The 23,084-nt window shown below is 51.8% G+C and overlaps 1 protein-coding gene across 1 annotated transcript in view; it reads left to right on the top strand.

The window, feature by feature from the left end:
* Positions 1 to 1,195: 1,195 nt before the first annotated feature.
* Positions 1,196 to 23,084, top strand: part of COL13A1 (collagen type XIII alpha 1 chain) — an 89,878-nt gene continuing 67,989 nt past the window's right edge. The window contains exons 1-5 of the mRNA XM_060406855.1: positions 1,196 to 1,200; positions 8,106 to 8,132; positions 10,683 to 10,718; positions 13,471 to 13,497; positions 16,258 to 16,308. Of these exons, the coding sequence (XP_060262838.1) occupies positions 16,271 to 16,308 (38 nt within the window). The 5' untranslated portion in view covers positions 1,196 to 1,200; positions 8,106 to 8,132; positions 10,683 to 10,718; positions 13,471 to 13,497; positions 16,258 to 16,270. The remainder of the gene's footprint in view (positions 1,201 to 8,105; positions 8,133 to 10,682; positions 10,719 to 13,470; positions 13,498 to 16,257; positions 16,309 to 23,084) is intronic.

Consider the following 23,084-nt stretch of genomic DNA (forward strand, 5'->3'; position numbering starts at 1 on the left):
TAGGTCCCAGATGTCCCCTCCTCCCTCGGCCTCCCTCCTTCTTGCTGTTCTAAAGCCTCGCTGCCGGCCTGCCTGGGGCCTCCTCACCCGGGAACTACCTCTCTCTGTTCCCCTTAATGTGATGGCTTGACAGAGGCCAGCATGAAAGAGGCTGTTTCCTCTGAGGATGGAGAAGCAGGCAGATGAAGGCGGAGAGAAGGAAGCGGGCTTTGGGAACACGAGGAGCCCGGGGAAATATAAGGAGTCTTTATTGGCCAAGCATAAAAGAAGCGACAGGAGTCGCAGCTGTGTTAACGTGGCCAGGTCACCAGGGGCTGGGCAGAGGCACCGGGCCCAGCCAGGAATCCCACGGGCCCTGGGCTTTGGTGAATCATGTTTGCAGAGATGCCTTTCAGTTTGCTATCTCTCAGCTGCTGCTTTTTTCTCTCCCTTACCTCCCTATCCATCCTCCTGCCCCTTTTGTGGAACATTTGAATTTGTAATTCTCAGCTCTTGGTAATGAGATAGGGCTCTTGCTGAGGCCTGTGGGAGGGAGGAGGGGGGAGGTGGCCACAAGGAGGAGGAAAGTAAGGAGGGAGGCTGAAGGGAGGGTGGGGCAGGGGCACAGAGTTGCACAGTGAGAAAGAGGGAGTGGGCAGTGGACCCGGGAGGGCAGAAAGCCTGACTCAGAGCTTCCCAGAAACCAGGACAGGCTTGATAGCCATCATGGGGGAACTCAGGGGAAAACCTCCTTCTGCTCCTGTTGCTCCTGCCTGTTTTCCGTTGTGTTTTGTGGGAGTATGGAGAGACAGCAGGTGTGCCAATGAGTGCAATCTCCAGGTTCTGTAACACTCTGACCCTTGTCGAAGTGCCTTGGTGCCCAGCACCCCACATTTAGCAATGCCACCAAGAGCCCAAACTGGAGTGGATCCCTCAGAGCCTGTTTCTTGGGTGGGCAGCTGAGGTATGGACTGGAAGTTAGGGCCACAGCCCAGCTGCACCTGGGGCCCAGACCTCTGGATTTCTCATCCAGTGATAAAAATACAGAGGTGAAATAAAGGGGGAAGAGATTAGATGGGTGAAAGTGGGCCAGGAAAATGCAAACTTCGGAGACCAGCTGGAAACCCCACAGCTGAAGAATTCTTGGATGCTCCCTCTAAGGCAGCCCTTGCGGTGGTGACACTGACGCTGGCGTTTTCTCTCTCTCTTTCAGGGCCTCCTGTAAGTACTCCTGTGAAGTCTGGTCTCCAATGTCCAAAAGGCCTTGCTCTCTGCTGGTAACCGGGCCCGGGGTGGGGGGTCTGAGCCCCTTATACTCTGCACTGATGTCTGCAGGGTCCCCCCCAGAGGGTTTACATGGGCATCACTTTGCTTCCCATCCGCCTCTGCACCCCCCAGGGCCAAACAGAGGTCGTGCCCGGGGGAGCCTATCCCTGAATATAATCTGAAAGCCTGGCTTGCCCCATTGTTAGCCTGCTCCTTTGTCCTACAAAGAGGCAAGTAGAGTCAAAGGAGCACCAGGTATGAGAAGAAAGAGGTCAGTTCTACTCAGGTCTGGGTCCTTGAAAGATCTCCTGCCCTTTCAGTAAACAGGTCGGTGAGTGGCCCTAAGTGTGGACCGCTCCTAGGACATGGTCTTCGCCCCACTGTGTGGGCAGCTCCATCTGGCCAAGTCACTTCAGGCAGGTGGTGGCTGTTGGTGGTGGTGTTTTTATGTAAGAGAGTGATGTCAGCGGGTTAGACTGGGAAACAACACAATGTTGAGGCAGACGGTCGGTCTCCTTCCCCTGGCATTGGCCTAGAGTCCAGGGCAGAGAGGGGGAGCCGAGCCATTTCCAGAGAACCTGAGAAGAGCCCAAGGAGACTGTCTCCCCGAAGTAATGGATCCAGGGAACAGGAGCGTGTCTTCTGAGGACAGCATTTGATATCCCAACAAAAGGCCCAGAGGTCACGCCCCGGGGAGCTGGGGATTGGAGTTGAAAGGGCCAAGCCCTCCACATCAGATCTTTCTCAAGGATCCTGAAAGCCTATCACCAGCCCTTCCTTGGAGAAGTCATTTCCATAGCTGTTGTCTTGATCTGAACCGTGGAGAGCAGCCACACTGTTTGTAATGAGACCATGATGTTCCGTTCCATCCGTGTTCTGAAAGGCACATTGAACCCAGGCTGACGATACCGCCCAGCTTGCTCGTTGCTCACTTAGAGAGAGAGGAAAATCTTGTCATTCCCTGAGAGGAGGAGGGCTGATTTATCATGCATGTTCTCAATGTCAGACCTCAATTCCTGTCATCAATCTTCCAAAATAAACTCTGCGTAGGAAACTTCGACAGACCACCTGCTGGAAATGGGCTGCTTTTCCCTTTCTTTTCTGACAAAGCCAGAAAGAGTCCTCACCTCCCCCACTCCAGGGACCTCCCCCATATACCTGGTCCCCAGAGCCAGACTTCCCAGCTAACCCTAGTCAGTGCTGGGTCCCTGCCTGACTTGGGGGCTGTGGTACCCAGGAATGTAGTCTCCTGAGCTCTTCTGCAGGCCTTAGCCCACAATAGTCCCCAGCCAGGGAGGTGCTGTCACTGCTGGGAGCTCTGCAGGGTGGGAGCAAATTGGGAGGTGGTTGGGTGGGCTTCCCAGGTGGCACTAGTGGTAAAGAACCCGTCTGCCAGCACAAGAGACATAGAAACATGGGTTCGATCCCTGGGTCAGGAAGATCCCCTAGAGGAGGGCATGGCAACCCACTCCAGTATTCTTGCCTGGAGAATTCCATGCACAGAACCTAGTGGGCTACAGTCCATGGGATTGCAGAGCGGACACAACTGAAGCGATTTAGCTCATATGCATGCATGGGTAGATATGATCCTCTCCTCCCAATGCCTGCCCACCCAGCCCCCAGAAATGCAAAAAAGCAAAATGGCTGTCTGGGGAGGCCTTACAAATAGCTGTGAAAAGAAGAGAAGTGAAAAGCAAAGGAGAAAAGGAAAGATATAAGCATCTGAATGCAGAGTTCCAAAAAATAGCAAGAAGAGATAAGAAAGCCTTCTTCAGCAATCAATGCAAAGAAATAGAGGAAAAGAACAGAATGGGAAAGACTAGAGATCTCTTCAAGAAAATTAGAGAGACCAAGGGAACATTTCATGCAAAGATGGGCTCGATAAAGGACAGAAATGGTATGGACCTAACAGAAGCAGAAGATATTAAGAAGAGGTGGCAAGAATACACAGAAGAACTGTACAAAAAAGATCTTCACAACCCGGATAATCACGATAGTGTGATCACTCATCTAGAGCCAGACATCCTGGAGTGTGAAGTCAAGTGGGCCTTAGGAAGCATCACTACGAACAAAGCTAGTGGAGGTGATGGAATTCCAGTGGAGCTATTTCAAATCCTGAAAGATGATGCTGTGAAAGTGCTGCACTCAATATGCCAGCAAATTTGGAAAACTCAGCAGTGGCCACAGGACTGGAAAAGGTCAGTTTTCATTCCAATCTCAAAGAAAGGCAATGCCAAAGAATGCTCAAACTACCACACAGTTGCACTCATCTCACATGCTAGTAAAGTAATGCTCAAAAATCTCCAAGTCAGGCTTTAGCAATACGTGAACCGTGAACTTCCTGATGTTCAAGCTGGTTTTAGAAAAGGTAGCGGAACCAGAGATCAAATTGCTAACATCCACTGGATCATGGAAAAAGCAAGAGAGTTCCAGAAAAACATCTATTTCTGCTTTATTGACTATGCCAAAGCCTTTGACTGTGTGGATCACAATAAACTGTGGAAAATTCTGAGAGAGATGGGAATACCAGACCACCTGACCTGCCTCTTGAGAAATCTGTATGCAGGTCAGGAAGCAACAGTTAGAACCGGACATGGAACAACAGACTGGTTTCAAATGGGAAAAAGAGTACGTCAAGGCTGTATATTGTCACCCTGCTTATTTAACTTATATGCAGAGTACATCATGAGAAACGCTGGACTGGAAGAAACACAAGCTGGAATCAAGATTGCCAGGAGAAATATCAATAACCTCAGATACGCAGATGACACCACCCTTATGGCGGAAAATGAAGAGGAACTCAAAAGCCTCTTGATGAAAGTGAAAGTGGAGAGTGAAAAAGTTGGCTTAAAGCTCAACATTCAGAAAACTAAGATCATGGCATCCGGTCCCATCACTTCATGGGAAATAGATGGGAAACAGTGGAACCAGTGTCAGACTTTATTTTGGGGGGCTCCAAAATCACAGCAGATGGTGACTGCAGCCATGAAATTAAAAGACAATGACGACCCTGTATGCAAGACAGGGAAAGAGACACAGATGTGTATAACGGACTTTTGGACTCAGAGGGAGAGGGAGAGGGTGGGATGATTTGGGAGAATGACATTCTAACATGTATACTATCATGTGAATTGAATCGCCAGTCTAGGTCTGACGCAGGATGCAGCATGCTTGGGGCTGGTGCATGGGGATGACCCAGAAAGATGTTATGGGGAGGGAGGTGGGAGGGGGGTTCATGTTTGGGAATGCATGTAAGAATTAAAGATTTTAAAATTTTAAAAAATAAAAAACTAAAATAAATAAATAAATAAATAAATAAAAGACACTTACTCCTTGGAAGAAAAGTTATGACCAACCTAGATAGCATATTTAAAAGCAGAGACATTACTTTGCCGACTAAGGTCCATCTAGTCAAGGCTATGGTTTTTCCTGTGGTCATGTATGGATGTGAGAGTTGGACTGTGAAGAAAGCTGAGCACCGAAGAATTGCTGCTTTTGAACTGTGGTGTTGGAGAAGACTCTTGAGAGTCCCTTGGACTGCAAGGAGATCCAGCCAGTCCATTCTGAAGGAGATCAGCCCTGGGTGTTCTTTGGAAGGAATGATGCTAAAGCTGAAACCCCAGTATTTTGGCCACCTCATGCAAAGAGTTTACTCGTTGGAAAAGACTCTGATGCTGGGAGGGATTGGGGGCAGGAGGAGAAGGGGACGACAGAGGATGAGATGGCTGGATGGCATCACAGACTCGATGGACGTGAGTCTGAGTGAACTCCGGGAGGTGGTGATGGACAGGGAGGCCTGGCGTGCTGCGATTCATGGGGTCACGAAGAGTTGGACACGACTGAGCAACTGAACTGAACTGAACTTCCTCAGTCACTGCCGATCTACTGGAGTCCACACTAGCTGACAGTTGTTGGCCATTCCGGTTCTAGATTTAAGAGAGAGTGTCTTAATGATGCCAACTGTGAGACTGAAACAGATGACCAAGGGAAGTATATGTATCTCTTACTTGAGGAAACACAGGATGTTCAGCTGCTAGCCTTGGTTGAAAGTGATGCTTGCTGGAATACTAGCTAACACTTACTATGTGTTAGACACTGTTGTGTTTTTATGGAAGCAGTGTAATAAAGTGATTACAGGCATGGACTCTGGAGCCAAGCCGCCTGGGTCTGAATCCTGCTTCTGCCACTTCTAGCTGTGTGACCTCAGGCAAATTACTTTACCTCTCTGTGCCTCAGTTTCCTCATCTATAGGATGAGAATAGTAATAGTACCTGCCTCATCCAGATGTAAGGAAGATATACATAATTATATGTATGGCCTGGAGAAGGAAATGGCAACCCACTCCAATATTCTTGCCTGGAGAATCACATGGACAGAGGAGCCTGGCGGGCTACAATCCGTAGGGTCACAAGAGTCGGACACGACTTAGTGCCATCTTTCTTTCTTTTATGTATGGTTATGTGTGTATATGTATACATATTATACATACCTATATGTGTGTATAATTATGTATATGTCTTTCCATGTAAAATATATTAACTCATTTAAACTCTAGAAACAGAAGGCTTCCCTAGATGATCCCCAAAGATTTTTAGGAGGAAATTATTATTCTTTGCATTTTTATTCATTAATTTACTACTTTGTTTTATTTCCATCCCACGTTATTCCAAGAAACATTTGGGAGGGATTCATAAACTAAATACGGAAACAGTGGGTAGGTGTGTGGAGAGCAGAGGTAAGAAAGCAAGGGGCATCCAAGCTGATGACCCCACAGCATCCTGTGCAGCCACAGGTTCAGCCTTGAGCTTCCTGGTGGACAGAGCGATCAGGAGAGCAGAGCTGCTGCAAGAGGCAGGGAGCACGGAGGGTCACGGGAGCACTGGGTTGGGAACCCTCCGCAGATGCGCCTGCCTCTTGGGACTGAGGGAGGTGGCTGCCCCTTGTGGGCACACTCCCTGATGGCATTTAGAAGCAGCGGGAAGAGGGACTGGCTCAGCACTACAGCTCTGGATCAAGGAGGACACCAGGGGGGCCCCAGGCTGTCTTTGTGGGGCTGGGAAGAAAGGCGGCTGCGTTCCTAGGTTCATTTGTTCACAAGCATGAATTAAAGACCTGCTAAAAGCTCAGCACTCCTTAAGGCCACGAGCAAAGGAGAAAGTGCCCTGCCTGCCCTGGGAGCTTACCTTTTGGTGCCCCAGGGGTAAAACTCAGCAGAGAGCAAGGAGTGGACACTGACCCTCTACCTACGGAGCCACTAACCAGCATCCCCTGAGCTTGGTTCTCTGTTGGGGCGTCACTGCTCCCCACCCCGCCTCCCGGACATCCTTAGAAACAAGGCCCCAGGAAGGGGGCCTTATCCCTGCTACTGCCTGCATTTGCTCAGCAGCCCTGGGGCAGAGGGACTTGTCTCCAGATGGGCACCCTGAGACCGCCTCCTGGTGTTGCCGTGGGTTTCTGGGAAGAGTGGGATGTCTGGAAGGAGAGAAACATGCCTGATGGCTGTGCCTCTGAAAGGAGAGCGCGGGCCTAGCTGCACATACCTCCCAGCCAGTCCTCTTCTCTTCTGATGACTGCGGTCCTTAGCGCTGGCTCCCTGCCAGCCCTGTGCCACTTGCTCTGCATACATCAGCTCATTCGATCCCAAGAGGTAGAGATTGTTCTCCCATTTACAGGATGAGGAAACTGAGGTGCAGGCAGGCCAAGCGGCTTGCCTGAAGTCACTGACTAGTAAGTGACAGTCAGGCCGGCCGACACCAGAGCCCTGCTCTTAACTGAAGCTTGCTTCTCCCTTACCACGACCCCATCTCTCCTGACCCCCGGCCTCAGCCATGCCAGGGTGGGGGCTTGGCTCCAGAAGCTCTCTCCAGGTGATCCTCCCCACCCTCTGCACGGCACCCCACCACCCTCTTGTATCAGATCTACCTGGAAGTTGGAGGCCAGAAGGAAAAACATATGAGTTTCTCAGAAGCTCCTTTGTTCCTGCGCCCCCTCCTGTGCATATTACTCTGAGAATAACTATTATGATCAATGCTTTGTTGAATGTTTTCCTCTCTTCAATGGGAATTTAGATCCATCATAGGGTATCTTTAGTCTACACCCAGAATTGTGCTAGGCAAGAGTCCTAGAGTCATTCACATAAAGGGTTTGAGACAGATATGGCTGTGGTCAGTGCAGACAGGTTCCCAGAGCCACATGGGGTGGGGTCCCACCTGCTCACCCTCAGCACCAACTCACTGTAGAGAGAGTGGCCTGAAGCCAGTTAGAGGCATCAAAGGAAGGAAGTCCCACTGCTCCCCTCACCATCCGGTGGAGGGGAAGAGGTCCCCCTGGGGAGGCTCCCACCTTCTGCTCCCTGGTCATGGTCCATTGGCACAGATGGGGCAGGTCCTCCAGAAGTGTCCCAGGCAGACTAGCTCCATCAGAGGTAGTGTCTGGCTTCTCCTGTGTGGCAGGACAGGGAGGGCCAAGCCCCAGGCCCTCAGGCCCTTTCCCAGGCCAGGGCCAGAGCACATGCGTGGGAACCCTGAGGCACAGAGGCTCAGAGAGAGGGGGCGTGCTGTGAGGCCCAGAGCTCTGATGGCCCTTGAGGGATAGTTAGGAAGCGGCATTCTTGTCTTCTGTCCCCTGCACAGGCTCTGGGCCTGGCACAGAGAAGGCCTCTGCCAGCGGCTTTCCTGAACGAATGAATGAGTGACTGAATGCATGCTACAACTGAAAGGAAGCTTAGTGATTAAGGCCCTGTCTTCATTTTGTTTATAAAATAACAGAGGCTCGTAGAGCACAAGGGACTCCAAGGGCACACAGCTAGATATTGCAATACCCTGACCTTCCTAAACTTCACTCTTCCTCTTTAATTTCAGGGTCCTGCTGGAAGACCCGGCCTCCCGGTAAGTACCTTTCATTTCTTTTTCCCTTTGCCTTTCTCTCACATGCTCTTCCTCAATCCAAGGACCGGAGAGGGTGGGTGGCCACTTTCCACCAGGTGTGTCTGGATGGGAGGCCTCTCTTCAGCATCTCTAACCTACGGCTGAGGGTGAAGCACCTGGGTACCTTTCCTGGGGGGCTGGGTGGGAAGGCAGCCCCCTGGCTTACTGGTTATCCTGCATACCAGCTTCATTAAAGGCCACTGTCCCTGCTATGTCCCCTGGTAAGAGTAGACTCAAACACTTTATTTTCCCCCCCGAGTTACCATTTCTGAGTGCTAGAGAAGCTGGGTCCAGTAACCATGGGGGCTTTGGGACAAAAGTAGAAATAGTACTCATAGCCATCTCTCACTGAGACCTTAATACATGCCAGGCACCAAGCTAAATGCTCTCTATACATTTGATTTGTTCATCAACTCAATAAAATGGGTACTATTATGCCCATTTTATAGATGAGGAAATACAGAGGGGAAATAGCTGGTCCGATTGTCCAAGCCTCAGTTGTAGACCTGTTGAAGGCCCCATGTTATCACACAGCATCCCATACTACTGTTTTCTGTGATCCATACTGGGCATCTGAGATCCATCTTTAAAGTCTTCGAAGACATTGCCCTGTGGGGTGTAGCCTGGGGCATCGAAGCATGGAGTACTGGATACCATGGGCCCTTAGATGGCTGTTGGCTCAGGCAAGATGCTCTAGCCAGCCAGAGGGCCAAGGTGGGCATTTGGGGGAGCCAGGGCTGGCACCAGGCTGCCCTCTCTCCCTGCCCCGAAGGCCACATCAATTGGATTCCAGAGCCTCTGTGCATCTTTCTATCCCAGTTACTCCTCTTTTCAATGTGAATTGTACTATAACCTCTTGACTAAACCAGTAACTTCTAGAATTCAAATCTAGCAAGGACTCTCTTAATGAAATACATGTGGGAGAATGTTTAGCTTTGAAAATGAAAACTGTCCAAGCAAGTACGAACCCTGGAGCAAAGAAGAACAGGGCAATCTGTCCCATGAAATCCAAGGAGAGGGAAAAGTCAGATGACTGGGGGAACGTGGGCAGACTTTGTTTTTTCTCTGACAACGTCCACCTTTAAAAAGCATTTGGGGGCAATTCGCAGAGCAGGGGCCGCCACACAAGAATTTCCAGTCTCCGGCCACTCCATGCCCGTCCCTAAACCAAGCATTTTATGGCCAGGACTGCAAAGACCATTAGTTTTAAAAAAAAAGGGGGGGAAAGAAATGAAACCAAAGCACACATCCTGCAAGATCATTCAAAAACACAAGAGCGAGTGGGCCATTGGGATGTCGCAAGTGACAACCAGTGGGCCTGGCGTCCTCGGTGGGAAGGGTCACAGCCCTACTCAGGCTTCCCCATGAAGGGACCTGGGAGTGACCAACAAAAAGATCTGCTGATGCTTGTTGTGAAGTGCAAAAGTGTGAAGTACACACATGTTTATAACAATCGCTTCTCCGGAAACTTGCTGGGCTCGGTACCTGTAGACAAAGTCTACACGGCACACACCAGGTGGCAGGCACCCAGAGTTAGATTCCCAGAGCCATAGTCTCTTGACATCCTCTCAGAAGCCCCAAGAGAGAGACCTGGATGCTCAGGGAGCTTCAGGGAGCTCATGGATCATGGTTATGATCCATGCTCATAACCCTTGCTGCAACCCTGCTACTCTTTCCCAAAGTCTGAACGCTTTACTGAAGACACCTTCAGTCTTGACAGTGTGCGTGTAACAGGAGCCCAATTCAGAGCTGGTTGCTACTCCCTAGTGGGTCCATGAACATCTTAGGATGCTAATTATCCCTCACAGCATTTGCCTAAGTGGCGTCAGCAGACACAGAATCACTCCAGAAATGCCCACCCTTCAGATGAACCCACAAACCCAGCTCTTCCTACCGGGACAAACACTGTCTGATTTTCAGCTGCTGTGGCTTTCCATCCTTCCAGGCTCCCGGCAAACCCCAAGCCCTACCCCAGATTTTATGAGTCTACACATATATGATTGCAAAAAAATATTCTCTACCAAAAGAGGGAGGAATAAAACTTAATAAGCAGATTTCCAGAATGAGGAGATATAACCCCTGGCTGCAAAACAAAGCAGTTCCGTCTGAGCAGTTGAAACTCGTGATGCGGCTGAAGACACATGGCACAGTGATGGTGCCGGGTTGGTGGCGAGGAGGGGCAGGACTCTATTAGTAGTCTTTGCAGACACAGGGCTTGGGGAGGAGCTGGGGACCATGGGTGCTGTTCCCCAGCTCTGGCAGAAACAGAGCAAGGGTAGGGATGCACCCTTCTGTCAGATGGGAGCTGCCGTTCACTCTCCCTACCTTGAAGCTGAGTGTGACAAGGATGCGACCAGTCTGTGGGGCTCAAGGGGCAAGTTCACCCACGATGCCTGGAAAGCATTCCAACCGCCCAGGCAAGCCAGATCTTGGGTGTGTAGCTAGCCATGGGGCCCCTCACCTGCTGGCCCGGCTCCAGCCACTTCTAATTGTTTCTGCCTTCTTCATCAGGGGGACAAAGGTGCCATTGGGATGCCTGGACGTGTGGTGAGTTGGAGCATCTCTGCCCGCTCGGGCAGCCATTGCTTGCTTCCCTGTGCTGGCCTGGCCTGCAGACCACCCCACCCCCTAGCAGGCAGTTGGACCTCTCGCTTCTCCCCACCCAAGGCTGCTGCAGAAAGGACACTCGAGGAAGAAGGGAATTGTTTATTCCAACCCTTCAGATCTTGCAAAATGGCTTTAACTCTCCAGAGAACTGCCGCGGCAAAGGAAAAATCCAAAAATGGCACGAATAAAGGCTCTTTGTCAATCACTACCAAGGACTCCCATCCACTCTATGCCCTAACCACCCCCACCGCCCCGAGACAGGCAGCTCACCCTCAGATTTATAGCTGTTCCTGCAACCATCCTCCAGCAAGAGCAGTGAAAGATGGCAGGAAACGCAAATGGAAAGTGCCCTTCAGAGACTACAGTGTAGCCAGCGTCTGGAGGCATCGTCCCTAGACAGAGGCTAATGATGAAGACAGGGCTTCCTTCCAGGCAGTGCCTCCAATCCTCACCAGGAAGGTGGGGGTTAAAACCTTCGTTTCCTGCTGAAAAAATAAGATGGTGAAACAGAAGACACGATAGGGAGCTTGTGTCACATATGGGAAGGTTAGCACTAGGCTTTGAGGGCCCAGCACCGGGGTTTTTCCTGGTGCTTGGAAAGGCAGCACCTGGTGGCCGCCTAAGGCAATGATGACCACACACCAGCCTCCCCGGCCTCCCAAGTCTAGGACATGGCCCGAGCTCCTCTCCCCGTCTGACCTCTGATTCCCCACCAGCTGCCAGCCTTAACCTCCACCCTGGTTTCCAGTGCCCCCTGACCAACCCCATGCCATCTCTCCATGTCACTCACATGCTTTGCCTTGTTTACATCACCTCTTGCCCTGGGCTGGCCTTAGGCCTGGGTTGTGCACGGCTGATCATAGCTAACACTTGAAAGTACTGTCTTTTGTGCTCAGGGCCTTCCAAGCATCAGCTCATTCGGTCCTCCCAAGAACTACATGAGGCAGGCATGATGTCCACCCCCATCGTTCAGATGAGAAAACTGAGGCTCAGATGTTCAAGTGTCTGTCCCAAGGTCACAGGTCCAGGAAGTGGCTTATTTTAATCCAGGCAGCCTGACTCTAGATCTGTGCTCCTAACCCTAATAATGGAATCCTGCCTCCCACCTCCCAAATCCCCTCCATGGGAACCACAGCTCTAAGGAGAGTCTGATCCTTAGGGTGAAGCCATAGTTCTAAGCCTAGGTTCTGGGACATTTCAGAGGTTCGGGACAAGGGTTCCCTGTCACAGAGCTTTGAGCTCCCTTGGGCCACCCAAGAATTGTCAAGACAGGGAGACTGGCAGCCCTGGGCCACCCCGTTGGGCGGTTCTCCCTCCGCTTCCCAGAACACAGCACTGTGGCATCCCTGCCTCACCCTTTCTCTAGGCTTCAGCTCTCTAAGCCCAAACCCTGAGTCCCCCAAGCTGTCAGCGTGTCCTGTGTAGAGTAGGGGGGTGACATTCAGCCAGCCTTTCTCAGGGGCTCACTTTGGGAAAGCCTGGGCCAGGTTCATTCTCCACCACAGCCCTCTGAGATCCCATTTGTCTATGAGCACGTTGAGACTCAGTTTACCCAGGATTGGGGTGGAGTTGGGTCTGGTACCCAAGACACCCAAGTCCTTGCTCCTGACAGGTAAGCTTCAGGAGTCTCTACCCTGTGTGCAGCCGCCAGCCTGCCGGGAAGCCTGCAGAGTGCAAAGCAGCCCCTCCAGGCCTGCCCCCTCATGCCCTCCTTCTTGGGCCCTATGGATGTATCTCCCCAGGAAGTGTCCATCCAAGCCTTGTTCTGACCACAGGGGGCAGGGGGGGCAGGAGAAAGAGCGACATGAGGTCTCCCCATTTCCTTCTACACAAAGCTATTTTCAAACCACCTTGGCGCTTTTATGCTGCTTGTGCTGTTTCAAACGTGACAACGGGCCCATTTGGCTGCCCCGTAGGTGTCCTGGCACGGGCCACCTGAGAATACTGGGGTGGACGATGGGTGTGAAATGCCTGAGATGTTCTCATGATTCACCAGAGATGGTGCTCTTGGCTGCTGTGAATGAGGGTGGATTGGTCACCGTGGGTCCAGGGGTCCTTGGCCATGACCCACTTCCTTCTGCATCCCGGACGCGTCCTCCCAGATGTGTGTGCTTCTGTCTGTGTTCCTCATCGCATCTTGCCTGGGCACCCCTAACGACTCCTGTTGTGTCTACCTTGGCAGTTTCGTGCTTGGTGTTTGGCTAGACCTTCAAAAGGACTGGACTGCACCTCACCTCACAGTCCTTGAAAGTCTCTCCCATGCCCACTCCCTCCTCAAAAGACCCAGGCTGCTGGGGCCACAGCTCCTCAGACACGTTTCTGGCCTGGGTGGGCTCTCCTTCTTTCTGTCTCTCTCTGTCTGTCACATACACACACACACACACACCATGCACGCAGATGTCAAGAGGGCTTCTTAAGGTCCCTGCCACTATTTCCTTCCTAGTTATCTGGCTGGGGCCAGCCTTTGGGCTGAGACAACAGCTGTCCACGAGCTATGCTTGTCAGACTCGGGACCTGCTGAGTGTCAGCATCTGTGTTTGGTTTTGTTTCTTATTTCACGGTGATTTCTTGTGTTTGGTCATCATGCCATTAACACGAATTCTTGCGCGTGTGTCTCTCTCTCATCCTTTCTTTTTTCTCTCCGTCCCCCCTCTCTCTTCCCTGCACCCCATGTTGCATGTGATCGCCCCAGGGAGGAAAGGGCCAACCAGGAGAGAAGGTGAGTCCACACTTTCCCCTCTGCACCAGTGCCTCCACCCCCTGGAGTCATGGGGGGTGCTTTTGGAAGCCCCCCATTCCAGCCCTCCTGGTGCACAGGCCCCAGTGGAGGCTGCCAGCCCAGCCTGCTCTGCCCTCACAGCCTCTCACGGCCGGGTCTCCTAACAGCCTCCACCCCATCAGGCAGCAGTGGTGGGCGGAGGTCCCACTTCCCTGACTGAGGTCCCACTTCCCTGGCTGAGGGGTCTCTGCTGCCCGTGGGGGCTGCACATGGCCTCCTGGCACTGATTTTGGCCTTAGACAGTCACCCTTCCCAGAGGTGAGGACAGCACCAGCTGCCGTTGTATGTGGCTGGTCCTACCCCCATCTGCAGCCCACCACTGCCCCCTCAAACCGAGACACTCTCTTTGTGCTGCCCCCTGAGAGAGTCCCCCGGCAAACGCCCAGACAGACTCCCGGGGTGTTAGAGCGGAGTCTCCCAGGAAGCTAGACGCCAAAGAAACAGTCCTCTCCTGGAACTGGGTGGGCTCTGAGGGATTATAGAGCAGTGTAGCTAACCAGCTGGCTCTCGAGATGAGGCCCAGAGTGGGTGTGGAGCTTGCCCGAGGTCCCACAGGATTAGAGATGACCAGAGGGCTGGAAACAGACTCCTGGCCCCAGCGCCACACTTCCTCGCTTGGACACCGCAGTGTGTATTTCTGCAAGTCTCCCCATCTCCGAAATGACAATGACAACAGTGACGACAGCAACAACCATATATTAAGCGCAAACTGTCAGGCGCTGTTTTAAGCGGTTTACTCTGTAACAGTAACGTCCCAGGTAACAGTGGTGTGGCCCTTCCAGGGAGGCTTGGTAGTCCCATTTACATGAGAGGGAACTGAAGCACAGAGAGGCAGGGTCACATACCCGACGTCACACAGCAGAAAGTGACAGAGCTGGGGACTTCCCCGGCAGTTAAGACTCGGTGCTTCCACTGCACGGGGCACAGGTTCAATCCCTAGTCTGGGAACTAAGATCCCACATGCCTCATGGCATGGCCGAACAATTTAAAAATAAAAATAAAAAACTTTTTTAAATGATAGAGCTGGAAAGGATTCCCAGGGTGCCTGACTCCAGGTTGAACTCAGGTCCCTAACCACTGTGCTATGCTGTCTTCCAAGTATAACGAAGACCGGGTCTCACCCTCACGGGCGGTTAAACCACCCAGGGGAAAGACAGGGGACATGATCACAGTATAAGAATAATAGCAGACACTTGTTAGCCCCTTCGGAGACCCGGCATTCTTTTAAGCATTTTACACCATTATCTCATGAAGTTGTCACATCTACCCTATGAGACAGGTGCTATTATCTCTGCATTACAGGTAAGGGAACTGAGGCAGAGAGAAGTTAAGTAGCCCAAGGTCAGCCTGCACGGAGCAGAGCTGGGCTTCAAACCCAAGCATTTTGGCTCCTACCCATCACACTATGTTGCCTTGTATAAAAATTATTACATAATTGCAATGGAATAAACAGCTACTTAATTTGAATTCACTCTTCACCTGCGGGTGAGGCATGACATTTTACAAATGTATTTCCATCCCTTGCCCTGTAAGGGCAGCAGAGCTTCTCTCAGCATCCTGTTCACAGAGGAGATATGTGGGCTCAGAGAGGTTCTGTGAGGCAGAGCAAGACCTGCAGGTGAGGCCTGGGCATTTCCTGGACTCCTGGAGGGAAGTAGCATCCTGCCATCCTCCAGCCGGGCACCATCAGGATTCTTCTGCCAGAACATCACCTCTCATCCCCACCTGTGTTCATACACCCTTCATCCTCCTTCTGTCACACTTCCCCAAGCTCCAGCACACACACGCACACGCACACGCACACACACACACACACACACACACACACACACACACACAAGCTTATCTAGGCAGCTGGACCGCATGGCACTTTGAGCCTCCAGCCCAGCATCCACCATCCTCTCTGGGCTGAAAACTCTGCTGCAGGCTTAACCCCTCTGTGTCACTCCACACCAGGACTAGGAGGCCAAGGCAGCTCTAACCTCCAGGCTCAGGCCTGCTGGGCCCACACAGCAAGTGTGTGTCTTGTCCCCACCTCTGTTTACAGCAGCTCCATCCGGGGGCGGGCTGCTGTCTGGCAGTTACAGGGTGTGCAGCTGCGTGGGCACTGGGGACTGGGGAAGAAGGCTCAGGGGGTGTGAAGTTTGGCTGGGGCTGCAGCAGGCTGGGGAGCATCCTGAGCAGGGCCCTGTGGGGATGCCTCTAGGGCCTGAGCAGCCATGGCTGAGCTGAGTCTCCCTCCTTGCCTCTCTCCCCCCACCCCCTGCTCCTCCCTCTTCCCCATCACCGCACGGCATCCTCTTCTCCCCACTTCCTGGCCTGGGGGCCCACCGCCCTCTTTCTCTGGTCCCCAATCATGTGCTGTCACTCATATCTCTTCTCTCCATTCCTCCTGCTTCCCCACTGCCCTTCTTGATCCTTCTGGAATGTTCCATGCATCCTCTTTTCATCTCCTCTCCTGTGAGTCCCTCATCTTCCTCCACCTCCTCTGCCTCCTTGTCCTGCGGTCTCTGGGTCTTGGGGTCCCCCCTCGCCCTCTCTGCCTTCCCCACCTGCCAGCTTCTCCTTTTTGTTCTTCCCCCCTCCCCTCCCCTCCCCTCCCCTCCCCTCCCCTCCCCTCCCCTCCCCTCCCCTCCCCTCCCCTCTCCTCCCCTCCCCTTCCCTCCCTCTTCCCCTCCTCCCTTTTTCTCTCCCACACAGGGCGCCCCAGGAGATGCCGGCATGTCCATCATTGGTCCCCGTGGCCCCCCTGTAAGTGGTTTTTGCCCTTCTTTGGGATGGATGGATGGGTGAGTTAATGAGAAGGGCTGGGTGGGGAGGGGGGTACGCAAGTCCTGGCTGTGCCTCTGGGTGTGATGCCTACCGCATGGGATGCAGTCAGCCTGGCCAGGCCTCAGTGCTGCTGTCGATGTCAAAGAAAGTAGCCTAAATCCGCTTAAGTTACACCCTCTTGGGAAGGTTCCTGAGAGCCGATCCTTTAGCCACGAAATGACAGCAGTTGTGAGGCGGCCCTGCCGTTTACAGGCAGAGGGAGGAAGTGCTGGCTCTTCTTGGGGTGGGGAGGCCCGGTGCTCCAGCTTTCCAGAGGAAAGCCTTGTTTCCAGATGCCCAGGGAGCAGCTACCCCAGAGGCCTGGTTCCCTGACCCAAGCTCCCACTCCTGGTCTTGGCAAAGCCTGCCCACCACTCGCCCACAGAGGCTCTGTTTTGTGCTTGGTCTGGGTCCCAGTACCCTCTGCCGAGTGGCCGGGGGCTTGGGAAAATCGAGAGACACTTCTCCTCCAGTACAGTTCCTTAGGGATCAAAAGGGGGGCTCGGGTGATGCTGTGGGAAGATACCGTGACTGTGGGAAGGAGGACTGACTGTTTTTCTCAAAGAGTGTCTGACCCACGGGGCTTCAATCAAATCTCCAATTGTCAGAGCAGAAGGGACCTCTCAGAAGGGGAAACTGAGGCACAGGGAGAGGAAGAGGCTTGGCTGGGGTCCCGCAGATAGAGAAGGATTAGAACCCAGGACCCCTGGCCCCAGGGCTCCGCCCATAGCAACGGGCTGCCGTCTCCATGCTCTCCTGGGCTCTTTTGCTGACTGACCATGCATGAGAGGGGGAAGGGATGTGGAGGCCTAGCCTCAGACTCCCAGAGCCTCACCCAGTGGGTGGATGAAGCCCTCTAACTTATCCCCCTGTGTTCAATGGCAAGCAGGAGTCTTCTACCCACAGACTAAGGAGAGGGGTCAGAGAGCAAATTGCTAAGCTCTGTCCAGGGGAGGGGACTCTTGGACAGTCAGGGAGGGGCTGTGGTGAGAGCTGGGAGCAGAGGGGCAGAGCCCAGGAATTTTAGCAGGGGAAACCAAAGGACAGAGTGGGGCTGGCAGGGCTGGCCGGTCGGGGGCCTGGGCTGGAGGCAGGGATTGAGGGTCCTGGGCTGCACAGACAGGCTTCAGCAAGGTTTCCAAGGCTCAGATCACACAATAGTGCTGAAGACTGACACTTTGCGCTTACTCTATGGCAGTATCCTGAGACCGTTACACATAGAAGCTCTCTTAACCCTTACGAGAACCTCACAGGGAGGTACTATGAGCACACCCATTTTACAGACGAGAAAATCGAGGCCCAGAGAAGTTGAGTGACTTGCCGAAGGTCATACACGTGAGTGGGGCCTTGCTAGGCTATGACACTCAGCCGGGCTGTGTGCTCAGAGCCTGCCCTCTGACCTCTGCTGCTGTAGCAGACCACCCGGCCACAGAGTTCCCATCACCTGTGTTTCTGGGCTCACGGGCTGCTGCCACAATGGACTAAGCCCCCTCGTGTATTGGGTATTCCTGACAAAGGTGGTATGCAGCTGGAGGGCAAGGCAGGAGAGGGGAAAGTCAGAGAAAGACAGTGCCCTAGGTTCCAAAGGCAAGGACCAAGCCTGGGGTGGGCCTGTTAGGAGGACAGGGGAGTAACACAGAATACGGGCCGTACTCCTTGGCCACCATCTCTGCCTGCCTCCCTGTCTGACACAATGCTCCATTTGTGTGGATCAGGCTGGTCCTCTCACACCCTCTTAGCTGCAGCTTTCAGCAGGCTACGTAGAGGTGGTTGAAAACACCCCACATCCAGAGAATACGGGCAGAGGGCGGGGTCTGCTTTACCCAGCACCGCCCACCCCCAACCTTCCACCCTGCTTCTGGCTCAGCGTGCATAAATATAACCACCACACTGGACTTGGTTCCAGCGGTAAGAAGTACTTTCTATTTCCGGTAATAGTGACTGCATCCCTCTCGTGGACACCTGGAGACATGCTGGGTCCTAAACTGAAAGATCATGTATGTGCTGGTCTTCAGCTCCCAGGAAAGCTGCGAGGCAGGCCCTGCCAGCCCATTTCCCAGAGAGGAAAAGAAAGGTGCAGAGTTGGCCTGTGGTCACCTGGCTCCTCAGTGCTGGAGCTTGGTTTGGGCCCAGTCAGCCTCATTCCAATGCCAACGTTGTTTCCCCAACATCCTCTTTCATGTTTTAAGTTCAACTGTTTAAAAAGGACATTTACCTTGAGGAAAAAGCTCTCCCTGTGAGAGCTTGGTTGGTGTTAAGAGAGGCTTTATGGCACCAGAAGGCTTGACCAAGCCCAGGGCCCTCTGACTTTGGCCTGTGTGTGTGACCATCACAGAGCTGGCTGGTCCCACCCCCACGGAGTCCTCAGTAGACACCAGGGCAGCGCCTGCAGCTCCTCCCAGCAAGCCCCCTGGAGCTAGTGAAGGTAGGGGACCCCAGAAGACCAAGGGACCAATGCAGTCAAGGGGCGGAGGTCAAGTGGGCAAGCCCTCTGTGACCGGTGATGATGGGGAACATATGGCTTTCCACTCAGCCAGGAAGGGCCTTGAATACACGCTGCTAATGAGAACCAGCCTTGCTGCTCTAGGGGCCACCTGCCTCCTCTCTTGGAACTTTAGAAATGGTCTTTGCAAAGGGGGGACCTCCACGTACTTTGGTGAAGGATGGTTCAAGATGCCAGAACAATGGGCCCCATTAAGCTGAGCTGGAGGCTGGGACCCCGAAACGCTGGCTGGCCCTGCAGGCACTGGAAAGGTCATCAGCCAGGCTAAGAAAGCCCACCATCTCAAAGGAAGCTTGTTCCTTCCCAGAGCCCCTAGCTTTTCTTCAGAGGCAAGAAAGAGCTGTCTAAAGTTCCAGCCCTCAGTCACAAGGAGACACCCTACAGCCAGCTTGATACCTCTGCTGGATGTGTCTTCATTTATTCATTCCATTAATATTTGTCAGGCACCGACTGCATCCTAGACCCTGTGTAGACGATGAAAACCTGACTGCATCCCACTTACCCTTTTGCAGAGAGAAACCACCCTATAGTGATTATAGTCCAGATGGTCAGTGCTTGGCTGGGAACAATTAGGGACACGGAGAGAGGCACCTGACCTGGGGTGCAGGCAGGCAGGGAGGACTTCCAGGAGGAAGAGGTAACTAAACTGTGATCAAGAAGGAGCAGAACTTCCAAGGCAGGTGCAATTCCTGTAAACTACTGGAGAAATGGGCAGAGTCCTTTCTAAAAAAATTATTTGTTTACTTGGCTGTGTTGAGTCTTAGTTGCGCCACAAAGAGTCTTCCGTTGCAGCACACAGACTAACTGGGGCACCTGGGCTCAGTAGTTGTAACACGTAGGCTTAGTTGCTCCGTGGCATATGGAATCTTGGTACCCCAACAAAGGACTGAAACCAAGTCCCCTGCATTGTAAGGTGGTTTCTTAACCACTGGACCACCAGGGAAGTCCCAGGAAAGTTTCTTCTAGAACAAAGCAAGAGCAAGGATGGTGAGAAGGAGGTTGTCAAGGTGAGCGAGGACCCAATTGTGAAGGACATGATGTCCAGGAGTTGGGACTTTATCCTTTGGGTTATGTTCTGCTAAGGGGGGACATGACCAGACTTGCAGTTTACAGAGCTCCTCTGATCCTTCTGGCTCCAGCACTGAGCATGTTTAGAAGAGGCTGCAGGTGCGGGGCTGGCTGGAACGCTTAAAATGGGCTGTAATGAGAGTATTTACAGAATCACAGATTTCCAGAAATTGGCAAATGCTGCACAAAGCAGGGCTCTCTTCCCTACTCTCCCCAGCGTGAGTAAGTAAGTGTTTACTAGCACAGAGTCCTGCTGAAAAGATGGTCAGCACTGACTTGGGGTGGGGGAGGTGGAATGAGGCAGGCTGTGGACAGATCCGTGACTGGCCCTCTTTGAGAGGTCAGCCAGGAGGGAAGTTTCTCTCCAACCAGAAACTTTGGTTCGTCTATGTTGCTTTACCCTACACACACAGGCAGGAGAAAGGAAGGTAGGAGCAGACACAGGGATCCACCTGGCTCCCTCTCTTCCCTGGCCTTGAACTAAGGGAAGCGATTTTAGAAAGCAACGTAAAGCTTATTTCCCTTGTTCTTATATTGGTGTTGTTTAGTCCCTAAGTCATGTCCAGCTGTTTTGCAACCCCATGGACTGTAGCCTGCAAGGCTCCTCTGTCCATAGGATTTCCCAGGCAAGAATACTAGAGCGGGTTGCCGTTTCCTTCTCCAGGGGATCTTCCTGACCCAGGGATCGATCCCAGGTCTCCAGCTCTGCAGGCAGATTCTTTACTATCTGATCCACCAGGGAAGCCCTTGTTCTTGTATAGAAGGACATAATATTAATCAGCAAATTAATCTACAAGTAAATCTATCATCCATAATTTTAACATGATTCTAATACCAGTAGATTTGGGGGTTGGTTAGGAGTTCAATGAAATAATATTCAATTTCATTTGGAAAAAAATCTTGTAAGAATTTCAGAAACTTTTTGAAAAATAGAGAAAGGGGCATAGGAAGGAGAGGTATAGTTCTTCTACTCGATAGTAAAACGTTTGTAGAAATAGAGCAATTAAAACAACAAACAGAACAGAAATAAAGCTAAATGCATCTTGAAATTTGGTCCATGATAAAGACTTCACATCCCAATAGAAAAAGAAGATAGATTGTTCAGGAAATGATGCTGAGACAACTACAAACAGCTTAGAAATCAGAATAAATTTCAAAGGAACAAAATACTTAGATATAAAATATGCAGCCATAAAATCAGAGGACAAACATGAGCAAACATTTATATTTCTGAACTGAGGAAGGTCTTTCAAAACGTGACCTTAAACCCAGAAGCCATAGGAAAATATTGATACATTTGTTGACATAGACGCAGAGTTTCCATATGGCAGAAAGTATACCATAAAAAAGACAAATGCCAAATTGGAAAGAATATTTGCAACACATATGACTCCCAGTTATTATTCTTGTCAAAGAGCTTTACTCAAATCAGTAGGAAGAAGATAATACGGTAGGAGTTACCGGTAAAGAATGCACACAGGCAGTTCCCGAATAAATATAGCCAGTCAATAACCATTGGAAGAGATGTCCACCTTCGGCACAGATGTGAAGAGATAGAAATTCAAGTCCAGCTTCAAGCCTCTCCACGTGCCTCGCCAATACCCACCCTCTCAAGGAAGTGGAGTCCCGGTTTCCAGCTGGTCAATGACAACATCCTTCCCAAGATCTCCTGAAAAAGCCTTGGTTAGCCCCAGACTTGGCTCTGGGTTGGAGAGACGCACCCTGCTACCAGGGACTGCTCTGTAATTAGCAAACCATGTGATTATCCCTACCATGTAAATATTACCCGGAGCGGGACTGAAGATGTTTCTTGGAATCCTTTCCTCCTGACCTTTTCTTCGGGCCTCTCAGAGTTCAGCGTAACTGAAAGTTTACACTGGGAGGTTTCCGGGTTTTCTCCTTTGTGCTATTCTTAGCATCACTTATATTTGAGAGGAGAGAAGCCTGGGCCCTTCTGCTACATGAGTGGTATCTCCACCCTCTTGCCCTTTTGGATGCTTTCCACAAGCCCATCCCAGGCCCGGAGCATGCTCCAGTGTGCTACCCGCCTGACCAGTGCATGGATTCTACCCACAGGGACCCAGTCCCACCTAGCCTTGTCCCCTGAGCAGAGGCCTCTGGACACTCAAGTCCACACCTTCAAGGAGGACCCAAGTAGCCCAGAGAGGTTTCATGTTTACAGCAGATGGACCCAGAGAAATCCTCCTCTAGATATGCGGTCTGATTTGAATCTACTGCTTGGCAAGGACAAGCCTCCATCGACCCTGAGACGTATCAGATCAAAAGCCAAAAGCAACCTTACTGAGTTCTGGTGCCCTTAGGTTCAGTTCAGTTTAACAAATTTCAGCTCAGGTTACCGTGATGATGGCAGCTACCATCTCAATAGGCTCTGAAGATATAATTGAATGACCCTGTGAGTTTATATAGCTAGTCCCATTCTATAGATGAGGAAACTGAGGCATGGGGAAGATAAGTGGCTTGCTCCAAGTCACACAGCCCTCGGTGGTGGAGGAGACAGGATTAGAACTCAGTCTGCCTGACTCAAACCCCAGACTTGGGAAGAGACTGAGGCCATCTCAGCCCAGGGGAGACTCCAAGCTTAGAGCTAGACATGTGAGGGATGTGGTGTGTCCAGGGACAGGCAGGTCAGCCAGGGTGTGCAGGCAGAGAGTAGGTGGGAAGGTGAGGCATGAAAAGAGCTAAAGTGGTGCACTGGGATAAGATTGAGGCTGACCTTGAAAGATGTGTGAGCAAAAGAGAACCCTGGCTAGTTCTTCGGATGGGGAGTGATGGGATCCAGGCTTCTCAACTCTTATCACCTTGGACCTCCTGGTCACCCCACCCCAGCACTGGATCTGCACAGCCTCAGCCTTCTTCTCACCTCCATTCTTCTCCTTTGTCCTGAATCTGGATCATAAGCCACTGGACTGTGGCCAATGAACCTGCCTCAAATTTCCAACCTGAATACCAATCTGTGTACTTTGTACCCTGGGGAAAATGGGCGTGATAGCTCTGCACCCCACAAAGATGGGGGGTATCCAGACATTGTCCAGCCAGGAGAACCCCACTAGCCAGGGTGAAGGGACACTGGACAGTGGGTAATCTGACCTGTTCTGGCCTGAAAACATATTCCGAAGGTCAGTTC

This window comes from Ovis aries, chromosome 25 (assembly GCF_016772045.2).
Source record: "Ovis aries strain OAR_USU_Benz2616 breed Rambouillet chromosome 25, ARS-UI_Ramb_v3.0, whole genome shotgun sequence".
NCBI lineage: Eukaryota > Metazoa > Chordata > Mammalia > Artiodactyla > Bovidae > Ovis > Ovis aries.